General features: G+C 37.3%; 1 protein-coding gene across 1 annotated transcript in view; it reads left to right on the forward strand.

Annotated features, from left to right (window-relative positions):
- Window positions 1-528: 528 nt before the first annotated feature.
- The window catches only part of slc6a19a.1 (solute carrier family 6 member 19a, tandem duplicate 1), a 29,728-nt gene continuing 15,882 nt past the window's right edge, over window positions 529-14,374 (forward strand). Inside the window, exons 1-7 of the mRNA XM_063069683.1 lie at window positions 529-830; window positions 9,404-9,544; window positions 10,651-10,788; window positions 10,963-11,144; window positions 11,598-11,708; window positions 12,622-12,734; window positions 12,838-12,966. Of these exons, the coding sequence (XP_062925753.1) occupies window positions 614-830; window positions 9,404-9,544; window positions 10,651-10,788; window positions 10,963-11,144; window positions 11,598-11,708; window positions 12,622-12,734; window positions 12,838-12,966 (1,031 nt within the window). The 5' untranslated portion in view covers window positions 529-613. The remainder of the gene's footprint in view (window positions 831-9,403; window positions 9,545-10,650; window positions 10,789-10,962; window positions 11,145-11,597; window positions 11,709-12,621; window positions 12,735-12,837; window positions 12,967-14,374) is intronic.

Here is a 14,374-nt window from a genome sequence, read left to right on the forward strand (position 1 = left end):
GATGTGCTCAATGGTGGAGAGAGCTTTGCCTGTGATGGCCTGGGCTATATCCACTACTTTTTTTAGGCTTATTATCCAGATCTCCAGGTGACCCAAAAAATAACATAAACTACAGCTTCTGATAAGCTGTGAGGTTGTGCAAATGAAAAACATGGTTTCGTATAAATGTATTGAAATGATCAGATGATAATAATTATTCCTACTTCCTATATATTTACTGCATTTTTGTTGCCTGTGATCTGTTAGTACAATTTAAATTTAAAAAGGGTAGATTTCCTTGCAGTTAAAAAAGTGGACTATAAAATTTTAAAAAAGGAGGGGACTTGAATGCTTTGCAATCATTACAGAATCAAATAACTCTAAATTGATACAAAATCTGTAATTGTATCTCAGAACTGTAATCTTCCAAGTGATAAAATGCATTAATAATTATCAAATTTTACTAGGATGGCCGAACATTCTGCTAACACATCAGTTTGCAGAAGATACACCTACAGATGCTGGTGCTAAAGGTTCCCTATAAAAGCACATAGTTAACAACAGCACCTTCCACTTTATTCAGACATCCTTCTGCCACTCTGTTCCCATTGTGAGCTGGTGTCTCAAACCCATCATGCCAAGGTTCCAACTCCCAAAACTCGTTTTGCCAAATCCTGGTCTGGAAGATAGAATTCCGACCTATGAGGAACTCGAGAGGAGAGAAATAGAAGAGGTGGACGATCGACCCAAATGGGACAACAAAGCTCAGTATTTGTTAACATGTGTTGGTTTTTGCGTGGGATTAGGAAATGTGTGGCGATTCCCCTATCTTTGTCAAAGCCACGGAGGAGGTATGTAACAAAACAATTGTTAATCATCAACTGATATAAAGAAGCAAAAATAAATTCTACAATTCTTACTGTGAATATGTATTATTAAGTGGAAATTAGAGTACAATGTGATATTTACCTTAAAGAACAGAATGGGTGGAAGGATAAGTGAATGCAAGCTAGAGTACTTCTTGAACGAAGTGTGAAGACCAATAATTTTTCCAAACGAAAATAAGTCTTTGCTGGACTTTGTTAATAAGAGCATTAATATCAGGTAGCCTGTGGATTTCAATGTTGCAAAGACATGCTTCAGTGGAAATTCATTTTGTAAAAGGCAAGTGTCAGGTTGGACTGTAATTGTTCAAATTAACTGAAGGAACGCCATGTAATTTGATCATTTTCTAATGCATTTATTTTCATTTATTTTCCTTCAGTGTTTACATACTGCCACCAGCAGCTTAGTTTTTGTAAAGTGCTATTTGATTACAAACAAAGAATGAATTAGGCTAGCACCATTGTATTGGGTAATGTGATTCTCAGTAAGAGGGCACTATAAACGTAGAATCACAGAAGTAGGCCATTCAGCCCTTCGAGCATCTTCTGCTATTCAATGTGATCATAGCAGATTCAATACCCTATTTCCAATTTCTATCCATACCTTTGAATTCAATTCATATGAAGAAATCTACGTACTTAAACCTATTCAATGACCTGGCCTCACTGCCTTGTTTGTGACCTCTGGTTCTATACACCCCAGACAGTGGCAACATTCTCACTGTATCTAGTTTGTCAGTTACTGTTAGAATTTCAGTGGGAAGGATATAGGATTAGTTGACCCTCTCTCTCTTCTTAGGGATATCCCGCAATCCCAGGAATCAGTCTGGTGAATCTCTAGTATGCACGTGAGTGGTAGAATCAAAGTAGAAATGATGAGAGTGTGAGAAGAATTTTAAAATGGGATTAATGTAGGACTAGTGCTCACACATGATAAATTTCTAGTCAAGCTGCAGTGGCCAAGGGGCTGGCTGCTGGATATATCTTATTTTGAAGAACAAGTATGGGAGCATTAAATTCAATAATATCTCTGCTAGCTCAAGAGTGTGAACAGTGTCTTTTTCATTTTTATTAGTTCCTGTGTTTAAAGCACTAATTCTGCATATTAACATATTAGTTGATGCAACATAAAACACATTGGTACTTACTAATCAACACACAAGAATAAGAATGAATGTGGAATGAAGTAGTGAAAATACAGGTTAGATTTAATTTCTGTTGTAAAGAGTATGATTCAGAGGTAGGCTCTGAAAGATGTGAGCAACACTTCAACTTCCCAGAATGTAAAATAAAAAATGATGCAAGTAAAACACTTACATTTGCATCATTGTGCATGTAATATAATATGTAATATGTCATATAAATTACCTTTATAAATAGATATCTGTCATCTAGCATAATTATTATTGAGATATTGTAGAATCGCAGAAGTAGGCCAGTATAGAGGTTTAAAAAATGTATAACTTAGCTGCTGCAGCTGTGCACCATGAATGGAATAACAAATTCTTCTGAAAGATGATTAAGTAGTATCTGTAGGAAAATTCAGTATTTCTCATATGGGATGTAGCACACAGACATTGTTAGGTGATGTCTTTAGCCCTAATGACCTGAGGAAAACTCAGCAGGGAGAAGCTGAAATTTCTCTGGTTAGAGAAAGTTTGAGGAGATGTTCATAATCCAGGCTATTTAATCCTAGAATCGAAAAGATCATACACAGGAGGGTGTTCTGTCCATCAAACCTGTATTGATTCCAGCTAACACAATGCCAACAATCTCTTTCCCTATAGCTTTGTAGATCATTCTGTTCAAAAGATAACTCAGAATAAGTCAGTTACCAACAATGTCAATTCTCAGATGGAGAGGAACGTAGACAAAAGAAAATAACTTGAAATTGATAGAAGTTTATTCCATAAACAAACAGGGAAATATAAAGAACACAGAAAAAAACATTGTCTCTGAATAAAAGACACATTGTGATATAATGCATCTTCAGGTAAGAGATGATTATGTTGACCAATTCCTAAATAATCAGAACCAGGTTTAATGACAGGGATAATATCTCAGTCATTTTGAAATGGAGGAGCAGACTCGATGAGCTGAATAGCCTAATTCTACTCTTAAGTCTTATGGTCCTATGGTCTATCACTGACATATGTATGTCATGAAATATGTTGTTTTGCTGCAGCAGTACAGTGAAATACATAAAAGCTATAAATTGCAATAAAATATGTATAAAAGTTAGTTAAGTGGGGCAGAAAGAGAGCAAAAAATAGTCAGGTAGTATTATTCATGGGTTGATTCATCAGCCATTCAGAATTCTGATGGCAGAGGGGAAGAAGCTGCTCCTAAAATGTTGAGTATGTACCTTCAGGTACTTGTACCTCCTCCCTGAGGGTAGCAATGAGAAGAGGGCATGTCCTGGGTGATGGGGTCCTTAGTAACGGACGTCATCTTTCTTAAGCCATCACCTTTTGAAGATGTTCTTGATGTTGGAGAGCCAATTGCCCATGATGGAGCTTGCTGAGCTGTCAACTTGCTTCATCTTTTTCCAGCCCTGTGCAGTGGCCCCTCCATACCAGACAGTGATGTAACCAGTTAGAATGCTCTCCATTGTACATCTGCAGTGATTTGCTAGTGTCTTTGGTGACATAACAAAATCTCCTCAAACTCCTAGTAATTACTTCTCTGAGATAAAAAAAGATTCTTATAGAATCCCGCTATTTTTTCCTTCCCTGTTTTACACTGTTACAAATAATGACATTTGTACTGGTGCATTTTCTTTGTGGGACTCATAATTTATTTTTGAGGTAAAAATAAATAGACATGCTTCTATAATTGAAACCACATCCATCTTTGAAAAGTAGTTAATAAATGTCAATGGATATATTAAAAAGAGTCTGTCAAATCAGGAGGTGCAACTTTCTAAACATTGGAGTGTGTGTAAATGTGTGTGTAGGCTGGGGAACACGTTGTTTTCTAATGCCTGTTTTTAAGGCAATGGATATACTGCTAACTTGGGTTTAGTTGCTCATGTTCAAAATTCATAACCATTAAGCCAATAAATATTACTTAAAATCCTGCAAGCAGACTGTGATGATTCTATAGAATAAACATACTAGTCCTTCTGTTTGTATTTCCGGCCATTCTTCTGGTTGGCTTAAGAGTAAAATTACCTTAAAGAGCTATTTTCTACGTAACAAATTGGTATCACATCCTTTCTATTTTCCCCTTTTCTTCCTGATACACCACACTCACATTAGATTTTAGAACCAAAATAGATTTTTTTGAAGAGCTGTTTGCTTTATTATTTGTCAGTAAATTATTAACTGACCTGATCATAAAACAGTCCCAAGTAACATTATATAATGTATTAGTGTGTTGTAAACAGCTCCCATCTGTCTGAATATTGCCACAACTGCAATTTCAAATTATTTCAAGAGAGCTGCGTTTTCAACAATGTGCAGGAAACATACTTTAAACAGATTGATAATCCTAGGATCTAATGATTCTCCCAAAGAGTAACAAGTGGGATTGGAAGGAGAGAGTCTTTTAATCTACCTCCAGGTTTCCACTATTCTGTCCAATTAATTGCTTTGCTTTGAGAAAAAATATATTGTATATGTAAAATGTTATTTGCCTTAAAAAATCAATACCAGCTGTCCTTACCTGTTCCTGCATCTCAAAATCCTTGCTAATTTAGTCTGTTTTCATTTATTAATTCCTGGGATGCAGTCATCACTGACAAAATCTGTTTTCAATGTCCATCTTCATCCACCCTGGGGAAAACTATTCAGAATTGAATTAGAAACATATGGCGAATTTCTATCCCTTTTTGTTTCAGCTCTTCAAAGGGAATATTGCTTTGTTGTAAAAATAATATTCAGGGCAGCTTTTGAGCCAGAATGAATAGTGTAGAAAGTTGCCGTAGGACATTGACAAGATGCAGATCTGGGCTAGAAGTGGCAGATGGGAAAACGGAGGACTATGTAGGAGGATAGGATTAGATTGTTTAGAGTTATAAACTGTGCTAAATGGCCTATACTGTGCTGTGCTGTCTATGCTCTATGAAAACAAAGACTACTTATTCTTCCACATAGCCTGGAATATTAACCAAGAGATTTCCATCAGTTTCTTATCCAAGTGAATTGCACTGCGTAACTTGATAAATATGTAATGGTTTATTCGTGTCACGGTGAACCTTGTCTAGCATTTTATTGATTTTGTATCAAAGTCTATCATGATTTCAGGGGGCAGCAGAACAAGGTCAAGGTTAAGAAAAACAATTAACTGTTTAGTCACCAACTTTAGAATTGCAAATGCTCAAAACTGGATAATGAAACCAGAAGGTGGCCGATGTACAAAGCAACTGAAAAGAGGAAAAAGTAATATTTAGCAGCATTTTGGTCCCATAAAGAGTTTTTTTTTGAGGCTGAGAGAGATTCCTTGAGTATAAATCCGGATTTTAGATTCCAATCACTCTGAGGAAGTCTCTGGTCAAATAAGAGAAATGAGCTCAAATCTCATCACAGATAACCAAGGAACATAAGTTCTGATAGCTCATGATCTAAGTCTGGAACTGAAGCATTAATGAAAGTATAGTATTTTTGTAAAACCATCTGCTTCACTGTTGTCCCTTAGGAAAATAACATGCAACGCTTGTCCAGTCTTTCCTATTTGTGACTCCAGGTTTCTAAACAGTCCTCTGAAAAAGGCTCAGTTAATTTCTCGGCTTTAGGATTGGTAGGGATACGTATGTGGGGAAGCCCACACTCCTTTGAAAGAAAATACTTATCATAGATCCATGTCAGTTGAATAACCCATATTGTACAAGGGGAGAAATGAGAAAGCCCCTTCAAACTTCATGCATAGGTACTTTTAATCTCCACTTGGCAGAATCTGTGCGTAACTCAAATATGAATGCTTTGAGATAGTTCACTTATTCTGCACTAAATATTAGTCTAGTCTGCGAATGAGAAGTTCTTTGGTCCAAAGCAAAATCAGAATCAGAAGCCGATGCTCTAATATTTCAGAAAACATTTTGAGCTGTCCTTTTTGTTAATTTGAGTCATATTCTTTCTCTATTTTAGCCTCCATTGATAGTTATAATTCCCCTACTTGCACATCTTGCATTAAAATATACAGAAGTAAAGTTCTATATAAAAACTGTTAATTTACCTGATGTCCACTTTAAACTACAAAACTCTTTCTTTAAAGCAAATCTAATTTAACTGATAATTGTAAAGAAAGCTATCTATTTTTCTGGTGCACTTTAGAATGCTGGTGACCTTTCAAACTGTGAAGGGAACAAATGCTTATTATCTCTCTAAGTGCATGTGCTTTGGATGTTTTATGAATATTAGTTGTCAACTAATGTTAAAAAAATTTAATGAAAAACTGAGGGTGGTGTTCAATGCCAGATTTTAGTGTTCTGATGAGCTACAAAATGCATATCAACAATGTGTGTAACTGAATAATTTAGTGAATGATTGATGAATTCATTTCCAAATCAGATACAGAAGGTGAACAATAAAGAGAGGAGAACATTTGGATTAGGAAAGAAAGTTGAAAGAGACAGGAAAGAATGACTTCAGCAATAATTAAAAGTAATGAGTTTCTTTTCAATGTCAGCAAGGTAAATTGGTATTAAAATAGAACATGCTTTCTCTCTGTATTTCAACTTTTACCAATATCTCTTCTGGAGCAATTTTCCCAACACAATCAGTGATCACCTTTAATCAGGTAGCAGCTTCTTTCAATGTGCTACTCACAGATTTGAGAACATTACAGGATAATGGTTATTATTTTCAAGCAGTACTGTACTGAGAGCATGTGTGACCTATTGAAATTTAAATATTAGAGTTATTTTAAAGCAGTGAAAATATCTTAACCCAACACATCAATGGGCATGAAGGTGCTAGTGGGAAGCAGGGCCTCTAGATGTTTTGCTTGAGACCAGGTGCTTTGCACAGCCCACTCCAACAGATGGACGGCCCGAGCAGTGGATGCCTTCAGCACGGTTTCAGCAGTACATCAGACAGCCACACCCAGTGGGATTAGCACAAAGATCAAGTGTGGTGCTGGGTGAATCAAGCATAGTCTTATTCAGCTTTATACACTCTATTTATCTAGCCATTCAGGGACTCAGGCTATATTATTGTTTTCCTTTGTGACTGTTTTTCTGAAATCATAACCATATGTGCTATTTGCAGTGTGCTGTGTGCTGTTGGTAATCTGTTTTGCAATTTGGTCCCAGAGGAATGCTGTTTCATTTGGATAGATTCATGTATGGTTGAATGATGATTAGACTTGAATTTAAACTAGTAAGTAATTAGTCGTTCATTTATCAATTAGCAGAGTATTCTATTTTTATCTACTTGTGAGGTGTGCGCATTATTGTAAGTTTAAATAGTATTTTGTTCTATTGCTGTGATCTTAAAGTTAATCCCACAGAACTGTTTGGTAAAGAGGGACAAAGAGACAGCAATATATTCAAGGTGTTGTGTAATTTGGAGGACCGCTTGAATGGAGTTGGCCCTCTTCATCTTCCAGCTGATAAATTTTAAAGACTATTCTCAAGGAAGCTTTGACAAATTGCTGCAGTAAATATTAAAAGTATCTATTGCTTCTGAGTGCTAATTGATTTCTGGAAGTAACATTTTCTTCAGCTTGGAGATAGTCTGGAGATAATTAAACATAGAAACATAGAAAATAGGTGCAGGAGTAGGCCATTCGGCCCTTCGAGCCTGCACCGCCATTCAGTATGATCATGGCTGATCATCCAACTCAGAACCCTGTACCAGCCTTTCCTCCATATCCCCTGATCCCTTTAGCCACAAGGGCCATATCTAACTCCCTCTTAAATATAGCCAATGAACTGGCCTCAACTGTTTTCTGTGGCAGAGAATTCCACAGATTCACCACTCTCTGTGTGAAGAAGTTTTTCCTAATTTCGGTCCTAAAAGCCTTTCCCTTTATCCTCAAACGGTGACCCCTCGTTCTGGACTTCCCCAACATCGGGAACAATCTTCCTGCATCTAGCCTGTCCAATCCCTTTAGGATTTTATACGTTTCAATAAGATCCCCCCTCAATCTTCTAAATTCCAACGAGTATAAGCCTAGTTCATCCAGTCTTTCATCATATGAAAGTCCTGCCATCCCAGGAATCAATCTGGTGAACCTTCTTTGTACTCCCTCTATGGCAAGGATGTCTTTCCTCAGATTAGGGGACCAAAACTGCACACAGTACTCCAGGTGTGGTCTCACCAAGGCCTTGTACAACCGCAGTAGTACCTCCCTGCTCCTGTACTCGAATCCTCTTGCTATAATTAGGCATTATAATCATAAATTATGTCAATTGGCCCAAGTGTTCACTTCAAGTGTTCAACAAAATATGAGACTATGTTTCCACCTATGTTGTTAGTCAATATGTATCTAGATAAGGAATTACAAACCAGTCTATTTTCTATGGTTGTAAATTTGAGTAATCTCTTATCATGTGAATGAGCTGTGATTGGGCGCTGATATGCTAGATTATGTTCTGACCCCTCAGCTAAGAGATTTTGGATTTGGCTCAAGTGACGCTTATATATTCAAAGTCTTCTGTATGGACAGTAAGGATCCATTTACAAGCTACAGTCAGTGGCCATCTTATTAGGTACACCTGTACGGCTGTTCATTGATGCAAATATCTAATCAGCCAATCGTGGCAGCAGCTCAATGCATAAAAGTATGCAGACCTGCTCGAAAGGTTCAGTTGTTGTTCAGACCAAACGTTATAATGGGAAAGCAATGTGATCTGGGTGACTTTGCCCATGGAATGATTGATGGTGTCAGAGGGGTGGTTTGATTAACCCAGAAACTCCTGATCTCCTGGGAGTTTCATGCACAACTGTCTCTTAGCGTTTACAGAGAATAGAGCAAAGAACAAAAACACGTCTAGAGAGCAGAAGTCCTGTGGATGAAAACACCTTGTTAAATGAGAGAGGTCATAGGAGAATGGGCAGACAGGTTCAAGCTGCCAGGAAGGTGGCAGTAACTCAGATAACCACACGTAACAACAGTGGTGTGCAGGAGAGTATTTCTGAATGCACAACACTTTGAACCCTGAAGTGGATGGGCTGCAGCAGCAGTAGACAATGAACATACACTCAGAGGCCACTTTATTAGGCACAAGAGGTATCGAATAAAGTGCCAACTGAGTGTATTTGAGGAGTCAACCCAGTCAATAAAAATGTGGGCCTTCATTATTAAACAACTCCAAATCTGTCTCCACTCAGTCATTTTCTTGCTCAGGAAGGTTTGTGTGAAATGTCGACTGATGAACAAGTAGATTTTCTTCCCATGGTAAAAAAGGAGAAAATTTTGTGCATAGACTAAATTTGCCACTCTGATACGGAAGTTTATAAATCCGGATGCTTGAAATGAGATGTTATCCATTCCCTGCCCCCCAGGTATTTCTAATGAACCCAGAAGTGTTAAGGAGGATTGATAAGAACAGTCATGTTCCATTATTGCATCAATGCATTTTTCATCTTTGCCAGGTGCATTCATGATTCCATTCCTCATCCTCTTGGTGCTCGAGGGTATCCCACTGTTGCATCTGGAGTTTGCAATGGGACAGCGATTGCGGAAAGGCAGTGTTGGGGTCTGGAGTTCTGTCCATCCTTACCTTAAAGGAGTGGGTAAGTCATTAGCGTTCCGATTTTCGATGCAGTAACATGATTGAAAAGATGAACATGTCTGGATTTGAACATTGTTCTATAACTTCCTTTTGCATGTACATGTAAAAACCAAAACAAAAGTCGAAGAAGAAGATGTACCTGAAATTTTTTAAAAATTCATCAGACCTGGCAGCATCTGTAAGGAGAGAAATAGAGTTTACACAACAGGTTGATGAACTTTCATTAGTTGGGAAAAATTAGTTGTCAATATTTCTAAATGAGCCAGTACACAATTCATCAATTACAATAAAAATAATCTGTTAGAGCAGGGATTCCCAACATGGGGTCCATGGATCGCTTGCTTAATAGTATTAGTCCATGGCATAAAAAAGGTTGGGAACCCTTGTAAAGGATTCAAAGGTTCATTTATTATCAAAGTACAATATACAATTCTGAGATTCTTCTTCTCCAGGTAGCCATGAAACCAAGAAAGAAAATGGTAACATGTTCATCAACTCTCAAACCCTCCTCCCTTGTATGAAATGCAACTAAACATTGGTGCCCAAATAACTCTTACCCCGCACAAAACAAAACTGGACATAACACAACAAGAACATCAACCTCCAAACACAGCGGCCTCTAAATCCCCCTCTGCCTGCACAAAGAAACTAACAAAAAAAAACCTGCCCTTCTAAAAAAAAACGAGAAAGAACGGGTGAGAACACAGAATATAAAAAATTATAAGACTGAAAAAAAGTCCATGGACCATAGTTCAAATACATATCCCTATCTACACCCATAAACGCAGAAAAATCTTGGTAACGTCCTCTGGGCACAGTGACAGGCCACATAGGCTCCCCTCTCCAGCGGCAGAGCGATCCCGCTAGCAAGCAGCCGGCACTCACCCTCCGCATTCGCTTCGATGTTTCAGTCTCCTTTGCTGCTTTAATCGGTGAACAGTGGAAGCTTCAATCGGTGAAATAGAGTCAAACATTGGCTCACGTCCCCCGCAGTCTCCTCGGCTCAGTTCTTTAACTTAGATATTACACTGATGTACAAATACATTATTGCCTTTGTTGGCTTTGCAGTATTTATATCATTTATATTGACTGTTGTTTTTTTTTTAGGTATAGCATCAATGTTGGTTTCATTCCTGGTGGGTTTATATTACAACAGCATAATTGCGTTGGTTATGTGGTACATCTTTAATTCATTTCAAGAGCCACTACCTTGGAGCCATTGCCCAATGGCAGAGAACGGTACAGGTATAGATGACTTTTGCCTACTATTTGCAATATCCTTACTCAATTCACAACAAAACCTACTTGCCGTCTGATATAATGGCGTCAACCTGCTTGCTTGATTCTCAAGACAAGCAAGGATATTATTGCAGCACACTGATTTCAGGAATAGTACTGTTTTTATTCATGTTTTGATAGGATTTGTGGATGAATGTGCCAGGAGCTCTTCAGTAGATTATTTTTGGTACAGAGAATCATTAAACATTTCAACCAGCATTGATGATTCAGGCACAATCCAATGGTGGCTACTACTCAGTCTTATCTGTGCTTGGTCTGTCCTATATGTATGCACAATCAGAGGTATTGAAACAACTGGCAAGGTACAGTACCAATTCATTTTATCTATTGTACAATTTTCACTCCAATCCTTAGGAGACAGTATAACTTTCCTCATACTCAGAATTATCTTTCAGAATATTTATTGACAGAATGCTGCATTTGAGATTTATATTTACTGACATGTTCTGTAACGTCAAATGGTATTATGAATCTAAGTGATTAAAATGTGATAAATGTACATATGAACATTTTGTTCTATAGCTTGATTACAATAACTGCAGCTTAAAATGTGGACTGAGCAATGTATGGTTTCAATGTATAATAGAACAGACATTATATTAAAGAGAATGTGTAAAGTGACTAGATTTCTCGAGACAGAGGTTCCCAATATGGGATCTACAAACTCCTTGGTTAATGGTATTGGTCCATGGCATAAAAAGGTTGAGAACCACTGCTCTAATACAATGGATTTAATCTTCTCTCTTTTCCTGCAGGCTGTATATATTACTTCTACTATGCCTTATCTGATACTTACAATCTTCTTGATACGGGGCCTGACATTAAAAGGATCTGTTGATGGAATAAAATTTCTCTTTACACCAGATGTAAGAATTTATTGCTTTTTCTCTCAGTTATGTGAGATTTTGTTAAGTCAGTAATTTCTATTCTGATACTTATTACCGAAAAGAAAAATAGAAATGGTAACTTTGACCCTCAAAAATGCATACAGTAGTTTGAAGTTGGAATGGAAGATAATTTTTTTTAAGTTCTCAAAGATGACCCCAACAAAGCCAATGTTAAAGCTGACTACAACAAGACAATGTTAAAAGCCAGTTTGACACCAGAGTCACATAAAAGCCAAAATATCAAATTTTCTTCCTGAGAATGATTACTGAACCATTTAGGATTGTTGTGACAATCCAGCAGCACCAAGACTACCGTTTGTTAAATGAGAACTTTTTTGCATTAATACATATTCACAATTGGTGAATTAAGATGATTATTAATCCAATACATAATCTATACATCATTGTGATGTGAATTTAGATAGTTTCCGAATCAGATTTCCTTATATGATGTGAGATTTGTTTTTTGTTTATTATTAGTTCAATAATATTCTCCTACACTAACTGGACATGAATTCTAGGTTATTGTTTGTCCACCAACATAACCTAACGTCACTTCCAAGACTCCCATTGATAGGAAATGGCACCTCTCAAAGTGTTTCCATTGGTTGTATGACCTTGTCCTTTGATGTCCTTCGAAGATGTATTGCCTTCCCATTTGTGCATCCTACTAAAGCCACCTGTGTTATTTTCTGCTCTTCTCATTGCTCAGATTCCCAAATATGTGACATTTCCAGAAGATGATCCCAATATCAATAAAGCCAAACAAACATATGTTTTGCAAGAAATAAAATTCTGCTGTTTAAAATGGCCTAGTATAAATCCAAAAATTTCCTGTTATTAAATCCCATTTTGGTAAAAATAATTAGGCATCCCTCTCTTTGATTTCAAGGTGAACGAGTTGTCAAATCCAACCACCTGGTTGGATGCTGGAGCCCAAGTATTTTATTCTTTCTCCTTGGCTTTCGGTGGACTTATATCCTTCTCCAGTTATAATTCTGTTCAGTAAGTAGTACCTAATGTGAATTCCCAAGTGGCAAAGAAACTACAATCTAGTTCTATTAAAACAAATTAATATTGAATGACTGACTATATAACTCTTCCTCAGCAACAACTGTGAGCAAGATGCTGTGCTTATCTCCATGATCAACGGTTTCACATCAGTATATGCAGCCACAGTAATATATTCCATTATTGGCTTCCGAGCAACAGAGCAATTTGATGCCTGTTTTGATAAGTAAGTTGTCTGGAATATTGCTGCTTTTTAGCACAGATCTTAATTTTGCAATATTACATCACAATTCAAATGATTGAGCAATTCAAATATTTTACATTAAAAATCTTCAAATCAATGGACGTATTTGAAAAAAAGTATAGTTATACTTCCAACATTTATTATATAATGCTACTTGAGACTGTGCAAATCAACTTTTCATGCTTTTATTGTGTCTTTCTTTTTCATTGTATATTTTTGTATATTCTTGAAAGGTGTACATTAATGGTAGGATTTGCAGGGCAAAACTTGACATGCCCCACTTTTACCTTTGGAAAAGTGTTTAGGGAGCCCTTTTACACAAATCACAGCTGCCTGACTGGTGAAAGTCTTAATCATTAGTGATTTCCAGGAGGTTGACCTGTGAGAGTGATTTTTGGGTTTAGAACATATACATTTATCAATTGACCTTGGCTACCAGTCTTCAAATCTGAATATGTATTGTGGGTTTAATTTGGAGTGCAGCTCTGAACAATGGGTTCCTAAAAGCTGTGAATCAATGCTATTTAAAATTCATTTGGATGTCTGTGGTGTGGGTGCCAATCAAGAGGTGTGAAGGTTGTATGTGGTTTCAAAGAAATATGGAATTGTCGTTTGATATTTGGCACATAAATTATCAAGCCCCATGTCGGGCCAGCATGGCATTTTGACTGAAAGCATCTCCATATGATGCCTGCTGTACCTTGTTTTGTCGAATAAAGAAGCTGCTTTTTATCTACCAGTAATTTTCTCTGGTGAATTCATTCACGCAACAACAGACCGATCAGCAGTGAAGGACTAGCCATCCATGTCCCAATCTGGAAGGTGCAAACCCTGGGTCAGTACTTGGATAGTGTGACGTTCCTATGCACCTTCTGCTCCTGTCTTTCTATTCAGTAAAGGTGCCAGTGACAATCTCATTCCAAGAATAAAAATAATCATTGGATGGAAGAGGAAAATGCAATCAAATTTTCAATGCAGGTCAAGCGGTCCGAAGTAAATTCACAAATAGATGTTTGGTCTACAGAAAGACAGAGTTGTTGCAGTGTAGCCTGAGTATAGGCCATGTTGGAACCGCAGTGCATTTGTATTTGAATAAATAGATGCTTAAAGAAGCAAACGAGCTGCTGATAAAACAGGTTGCGTTGTCCTTGCTCTTGAACTCCTTCACTAGTGAACTACGTACTCAACTAGGCAAGTAAAGAGCATTCCATTCCACCACTGAGTTCATTCTCGTTGGTGTCGGTGAATCCTTGGAGAAATGGGTGACTAAAGATTGGGAGGGTGTGTGCTGAACTCCCAACTCCTCCCCTGTTACAGTGGTGATAGTAATTTTCTGCCTTGTCTTGCTGAGTTTGTGACCATTAGTAATCTAAGAATTGCCGAATTATGA

The sequence above is a fragment of the Mobula hypostoma genome, chromosome 17 (assembly GCF_963921235.1).
Source record: "Mobula hypostoma chromosome 17, sMobHyp1.1, whole genome shotgun sequence".
NCBI lineage: Eukaryota > Metazoa > Chordata > Chondrichthyes > Myliobatiformes > Myliobatidae > Mobula > Mobula hypostoma.